Source organism: Polypterus senegalus, chromosome 6 (genome assembly GCF_016835505.1).
Source record: "Polypterus senegalus isolate Bchr_013 chromosome 6, ASM1683550v1, whole genome shotgun sequence".
Classification (NCBI taxonomy): domain Eukaryota; kingdom Metazoa; phylum Chordata; class Cladistia; order Polypteriformes; family Polypteridae; genus Polypterus; species Polypterus senegalus.
The window spans coordinates 193,730,195-193,737,205 of record NC_053159.1 but is presented as its reverse complement, the minus strand read 5'-3'; the positions used below and the strand labels follow the sequence as shown (position 1 = coordinate 193,737,205).

The window sequence follows — 7,011 nt, the reverse complement described above, 5'->3', positions numbered from 1 at the left end:
TTACTGACGGTGTTGGGCTCAAGGACAGCCGGACAGCAGATGGCAGCATCGTCACAGTCCTTCAGTCCACGTGAAGACTTTCATTTTTCTTCAGCCCGGACGTACTTCAGTTTTTCCATCCCTGTGACTTGGGAATACATCTGGGCTACTGGGAAAATAAAAATCCCGGAGTCTCCGTGCAGCGTCGCCTGATGGCACCCACGGCACCCAGCAGGGCTGTGAAGTCAAACTCCATCTCCCATGATGCCCTGCAGGAATCTGGGGCACCTCCATGCTGCAGGGAAGACGCCATCTAGCGGCCAGGACGTGTTGACCAGGATGAGCTGCCAGCCGTCCCTCACAACGGTGACAAGCCTGCTGCTTGGAGTCCATTTGGTTTCATTGATGATCTGATGGACGACGAGTGTTGTGGAGAGAAGCCTGCGTTTCTGTTATAACGTTCGCTTTATTATTCGATTTTGTGTTTTATTCCAATATCGTCTTAATAGTTTCTGTTTGAACTGTCTGGCGCTTTGGCCAAGATGTACGGAGGTGGTGTTTGGGTAGAAGTTGAGTTGCTAAAAAGGAAGGTTACAAAGTTTACAGCATTCTTGTCATTGTTCATTGTAAAGAAAAGGAGAATTCTACGGCTCTTTGATAGTTCAGGAAAAGGCATCAGGTACAAATTAATATTCAAAATCTACAAGCAAATGCAAACTGCTGCCTGAAAAAGTGAGCCTGTCGCTGCCATCCCGCCATCCGCGTCGGCCTTCGTAAACCCGCCATTGTACTCGGCGCCCTCACAGGCCGTTTCTCCATAAACAGAACGTTTGTACTTTGACGTGAAATAAATAACTTGGACAAGACGCGAGTAAACCGAACCAAACCGTGGGGCTGAATTAGGGGACCTCACAAAGCGAGTGATGAGCTTCAAGTTTGACTTGGCAGGGCAGGACGTCACACTGGGCGGCGCCACACAACGTTACCTCTCGTGCGATCGGGCACTTCACGATAATAAGAACACATTTCATTTATATAGCGCCTCTCCCACGCACAGATATCAGGATGTGGCTTGACGTCTGTATTACCCAATTAAAGCACCTCTCGAAGCTTCAGACATTAGTTGTGTGCCCGCCGGTGGGCTGGCGCCCTGCCACGGGTTTGTTTCCTGCCTTGCGCCCTGCGTTGGCTGGGATTGGCTCCAGCAGACCCTGTGACCCTGCAGTTAGGATATAGCGAGATGGATGAGAGACTAATTTGTTACTTTTTAGTACACTTTTTCATTTTTTAATATATTTCTATGTCTGTTATTTTTTCTTTCTGGTCTGCCCAACAGTCCAAAACACATTGAGAAGCTGGCCCAGTAAATGAGTGGTCATCACCATGAAGTCTGATTATTTCTCACTGATTGACCAAAGAGAGAGTGTGACGTCCTGACCAGAGCCACCTACGAAGTGACCCTCACGGTGACGCACTAATGGCCTCTCTGAGGTTCACAGCTTGCTTTGGACCACTTGGTAGACTGAGGTGGCTCTCTGCCATGATAACATTTCACAGTTCATATTTGTGCCCAGTTTATCAATCTGGATGGCAGGGCTCGGCTGACCCCCCCACACACACTTGATGCTCGTCGTCTCCTTCTGTGGGTTTAGAAATCTCTTGTCCTGTGCAGGTCAGGCACAGCAAACGTCACATGAGGCCGAGCGTTGGGGACGTTCATGTTTTTGATGGCCCGATGGTGTGCGCCTCCCGAACCTGTGGCAGTGCCACCCTGCTCATCCTGATGAAGAGAACATGCGGGCACAGGCCACAGATACCCCTGAATCGCAGGAAGCAGAGCAGCAGAACAGAACGTCTACATGCCACATTTGAGCTGGCATCCCCCCTGACTGTCATCTCCCATCCTATCCTCTATTCTCACGTACGACGCTCTCTGAACACGTTATCATCCATCAGCTCACCCATTCAACAACAGCGGAGAAGGTTTTTGTCTCTGAGGTCTGCAAACCATCCATTTTCTGAACCTGCTTTGTATGTTGGGTGGAGCCCATCCAGGTGGCATAAGGGAGTCCATGGTGGTCTGTGAGGTTGCGTCAGTCTCACAGGTTTCTTTCTATTTGTTTGCACATGTGAGGCGCGTTCAGGGTGGGCATCTGCCAACTGGTGTCGGATTTCGCCTGCAATATGAATTCAAATCGTCAAAAAAATCAGACAGGAAACCAAACTCAGCATCAAGTCGGTGTTTGCTGCAGAGTGACTGTGCCTACCTGTGAGAAGCTGACCAGGGTGCCAGTCTAGTGTGTCCGCCCGCCGAGAGGACCTGCAGCTGAGTTTCGCCCAACATCATCGCCGTTTCGTTTGCTTTACGTGATCGTCTTCACGAGATGCCCGCCGCCGTCCTTCTACCCTTCGCTCTGCGCCGCTCGTGAAAGTCGCCTGTCCATCATTCTGATGACGTTTAGGGGGAGTCGCACCAAAGGCCCCGCCCCTTGGCGCTGAATGGCTCGCGACAGCAGTGCCAGCCAATGGCAGCGCAGTAGCGGGGACACCCGGAAAGGCCCCGCCGTCAAGCGGAGCGCCACTCGCACGGAGGGCCACTCGCTGAGGTAAGTCGCTGGCCGGGCTCGGAATTCGGGGTCGCAGGGAGGGACGGACGGTGGGGGCAGCGCCGCTCTCTGTGGCTTCGTTTTTTTGCCGTCCTCTGCTCGGCTCGTCGGGCTCTCGTTTGAAAGGCGCAGGCGCAGTCGCGTATAGCCCCGGGGAGGCTGGCAGGAATGTGCCCCGGGGAGGCAGCGCGATGGCGCCTCGTAGCTCAGGTGAGGGTCTGCGTTACAAAAGTTTCGGCGTCCCCTCCGGTATTGTGTGGCCACTTTCAGAAACAGAAACAAAGGTCGGGAGAAAACAGGAGGCAGCCATCATCTTCATCCTCCTCACCGTTATCGCTATCCCGATTGAGCCTGAGGGTCGAGGGGGCTTCTCGGTGTAAAGTGCTTGTTGTAATTGAGAGCTGCTGGGTTCCCCTGGGCACACACATGGGTACAACTGAACCAGGTCGGTTTTTAGTTCCTTGCCCTATGAAGTGTCTTAAGGTGGTCCCACATTCTCGCCATAGAGTGGAGAAGGGCATAGACTGGCCTGCATGCTGCCACCCGCTTGAATGAGTGTGCCAGTGTCCTCCGCTCTGAATCTCCTGTTCAGAGAGAGGACAGATGAACACCTCCAACCCGCAGAGGGGACATGACGGTGGGCACGCGGCTGGCTTGCTGCCTCTGGCGAAAAGGAAAGCCTCACCCCGGGGAAGTGCCAGTGAGGTGGTGGTCTTAGGCTTATGAAGGTATTGCTGTGTGCTTTGCCATTTGAGTGCCTGGTATGCCAAGGTGGCATCAGTGCCACCCCTTTCCCCTTCCTGGGTTGTAAGTGAGATTAATGTGCTGAAGCTACAGGGCAAAATGTCATTGATGAACGTGTCACTGCAGGGTGCCATCTCGGGAGAAGCAGGAGCAGGGCACCGCCAGCCGGGCCAGGCTGAGCCCGAGGACACGAGAGGTAACAAGAGCATGAGGTGCCAGGGCTCAGAGGGCAGTCTGTTTATATGGCACCTTTCACTGTAGAAAAACAAAAGGCCACATTCAGCTAGCAGGTGACAGGCCAGTGCCACAAGCCCAGGACAACTTTGGGAGCAAGCAAATTGTCACCGCTCAGGAGTGGCCTGTATGGCGAAGTGTCACAGTACTAAAAACATAAAAGAGATGTGGCCATCAGTCACTCCCGGGATACGAGGCCTGCACGAGTAAGGGACACTTAGACAAACAAAAGGTCAGCTGGCGAGTGGCAGGCCAGTGTAAAGAGCCCAGGGAATTCTGGGAGTGAGCGAATGTGTACAGTGAAATGCCATGTAGGGTGACAAGGACGTCAAGGAGAGGCGGCCATCGGTAAGGCGGGGTGTGTTTGTGTCACACGTGTGACTACTGCGTGTGCTGCCAGTGACAGGTGTGTGGGCGGCACTGGGCCCTCGGCATGCCTACTTATCAAGTGACGGGCACCCTGGCGTGCCACATGCTTTTCTCGTGGTGTTCTCTGCACTTGAGGCCCCTCCGTCGACCTTCACGTGGCCTGCGGTGTGGGAGTACAGAGAGCGCCCCCTGATGGCGCACTCAGCTTTTAACATTTCAGTTCCGGTGCCCAGGAGCCGCGCTACGCCAGGAGCTGGACCGGGCACCCCACCTTAACTCGGCCATGTGGGCCGTCTCTCTCTCTCTCTCTCTCTTCTCGCCCCCCCATGTGTGCAGGACCCGAAGCTGGCAGGATGTCCGATGTGCTCGCTGCCCTGGTGCGGGCCTCTGAGAAGGCGGCCAACATCGCGCGGGCCTGCAGGCAGGAGGCGCTGCTCTTCCAGCTGCTCATTGAGGAGAAGAAGGAGGAGGACAAGAACAAGAAGTTCGTCACGGACTTCAAGACCCTGGCAGATGTCCTCGTCCAGGAGGTCATAAAGCACGACGTCGGGCACCAGGTGGGTGGAGCCGCTTAGGCGAGCGCGGTCTGTGGTGGGCACTAATGTTACAGTTGGACTGGCGGAGCCCAAACAGACACTGTCTGGGCTCCTAACTGACCACAGAGGCCCGGTGCTGTCCTCGGGGGTCCAGTGGAGAAAGTGACACCTCTCTGTCCTCCCGAGTCCCCATGTGGTCACCACAGGAGGGAGTGTTTGGTCGCTATAGCATTAAGAACAGGAGGTGACCACAGATGATCAGGCTTGTTACTACGCTGTGGGTGGTCCCTCTGCATGCCCACGGTGTCCCAAGAGGGGTCTGCTCACTGATGTTGGCCGACTCTGCCCTTTGACCCTTGTCTTCCTCTTTTCAGTTTCCTGTCCTCAAAGGGCACATCTTCGGCGAGGAGTCCAACGAGTTCACAAACGGCCTTGGTAAGCCTGCTGACCGCTCATCCTTATCTGGAGGGGAAGGCCCAGGTGACCGGGTAGCCACTGGACATGGTGGTCACCGCTGGTCACAAACCTCTGGTGCGTGTCTCCGCAGGACAGAAGATCTGCGTGAAGATCTGCGAGACGGAGAAGGAGACGGCCAAACTCCTGTCACTTGTGCTGGATGGCAACGAGGAGGCGGCCAGTGCCCTCGCCAGGGCTGCCCACCAGAGTGCTGGCGAGCTGGAGCTGGACACTGGGCACGCTGAGATCCCACCGAGTACGCTGGGAGTCTGGGTGGATCCCATTGGTAAGTGCCTTGTGCCACGGGGAGGTGGAGGCCCCGGGTGGGCACCTGGTGACTGTGCCTACTTAAACTTTGTCTTCCAGACTCCACCCTCCAGTACATCAAAGGCATCGGGGACTCGGTGGCCCACGGTGGGGTGCACAGCCAGGGCCTGCAGTGTGTGACCGTCCTGATTGGCGCCTACCTGCTTCACTCGGGAATGCCCGTCATGGGCGTGGTCAACCAGCCATTCGCTGCCCAGGACCCAAACACCAAGAGGTGAGGTGGCACTGAGATCGCCTGCCGCCACCTGTGGGTGAAGTGCGGGAGGCCTGTCAGTTTGGTGCCGTGACGCCGATGTCCTCTTTACCTTTGCAGATGGACTGGCCAGTACTTTTGGGGTCTCTCATTTGAGGACGTGAAGCTGAACTCGCTGCAGACCACCCCTGACCCCTTGGTGGACAGCACCCATCTGTCGGCAGTTCTGAGCTCGGGCGAGGCGCCAAGTGTCCGGGAGCAGCTGGGCAGTGCCTGTGGAGGGGACATCCACTACGCCGCGGGGGCCGGCTACAAGTGTCTCTGTGTCATCCGCGGCCTGGTGGACGTCTACGTCTTTTCTGAGGACACCACCTTCAAGTGGGACTGCTGTGGTCCTCATGCCATCCTCTGCTCGCTGGGTGGTGGCATGGTGGACCTGAAGGAGAGCCTTCGGCAGAGGAGAGAGGGCACCTCTGACCAGTGTCCTGAGCTGCTTTATAATGCCCCAGTGGCAGGTGCCCACGGTGTGGACAGATGGGCCAATACGGGTGGCCTGGTGGCCTTCCGGTCTCGTGCCCACCTGGAACGTGTCTTATGTGTTCTGTCCAGTCTGCCTTGTTGAGTAAAGTGGGGCTCAGTGTCCGAGGGCCAGTCATGTGTGGCTTTGTGACTCAGGGTGTGGGCAGGGTGTGCTGCCCACTTGCGGCTGGGCACAGGTTATAATTGACATGAGGCTGGGGGAGCAGAGCATGCTGGGAATGAGTTGGCATGCAACTGCTGGGGTAACTGAGTGGCAGCCTGTCAGTGCCACTTGGCATCCCAGTTCCTGGGCCTCCATTGGCCAACATGGCAAGTCAAAGTAAGTCAGGCGGTGACAGTCAAATAAGTGACAGCATAAAAAAAAATGGAACTGAAATAACGTGGGGGCAGAGGAGGGTGGACAATAGAAATGGGGGAAGTAGTGGGCACTGACATGGTGGGTTCAAGTCCCTGTCTCATGCCCTGGGCTGCTTGTGCCCACTGAGTTCAGCTTTCATGCCAGAAAGTTTCCACTGAGAGCACACAGGGTGGTCCCAACTCAACCCCCCAAGTAATGGACACACAGTGGTGGTGGCAGCGCAAATGTCACCCACATCGCTGCTGACCACCCTGAGGCTCACTGTGAAGGGATCAGGTGCTGGTGTTGAGGCCGGATAGTCCCAGGTTCAGATCCCACCGCTGGCACCAGGTGTGCCTCCACTGATGAAGGCTGGGGGCTTCACACAAGCATCGGGGCCACTGGCCTTCTATGATGCCCACTTGGGTGTGTTTCAGTGGCACAGAGTAGGCAGGAGGAAAAGACTCAAAATAGGGGGGGTGCTCGCTGGGGGTGACAACTGGCAGGTGGTAAAGCACAAAGCTAAACCAATGGCACCTGGCAACACACCTGAGGGGGGCGCCACATGAGCAGCTTTGGAGCAGAGCAGTGGTGACCAGGGGCTTCATGTAGAAGTGGTGTGTATGGACAGAAATGTTGTAATGAATTATTATTATGATTATTATGTTGTGTATGCCCGCTTCCACATTC

General features: G+C 55.7%; 1 protein-coding gene across 2 annotated transcripts; it reads left to right on the top strand.

The window, feature by feature from the left end:
* The first annotated feature begins 2,499 nt into the window (after positions 1-2,499).
* inpp1 (inositol polyphosphate-1-phosphatase) lies at positions 2,500-6,086 on the top strand. 2 transcript variants are annotated; one of them, XM_039757895.1, is made up of 6 exons: positions 2,500-2,585; positions 4,269-4,489; positions 4,843-4,903; positions 5,016-5,210; positions 5,291-5,465; positions 5,565-6,086. In XM_039757895.1, exons 2-6 carry the CDS (start codon positions 4,286-4,288, stop codon positions 6,064-6,066), a joined length of 1,137 nt encoding a protein of 378 aa, XP_039613829.1. In that variant the 5' UTR covers positions 2,500-2,585; positions 4,269-4,285; the 3' UTR covers positions 6,067-6,086. The 2 variants fall into 2 exon arrangements, with proteins under 2 accessions (XP_039613829.1, XP_039613828.1); XM_039757894.1 differs by lacking the exon at positions 2,500-2,585 and adding an exon at positions 2,609-2,795.
* Positions 6,087-7,011: the final 925 nt, after the last annotated feature.

Bases quoted from the DNA above. Each gene is read 5' to 3' on its own strand.
- inpp1 (XM_039757894.1), top strand. The intron at 4,904-5,015 runs GTAAGCCTGCTG...GTGTCTCCGCAG, and splicing joins CGAGTTCACAAACGGCCTTG to GACAGAAGATCTGCGTGAAG. The intron at 5,466-5,564 runs GTGAGGTGGCAC...TTACCTTTGCAG, and splicing joins CAGGACCCAAACACCAAGAG to ATGGACTGGCCAGTACTTTT.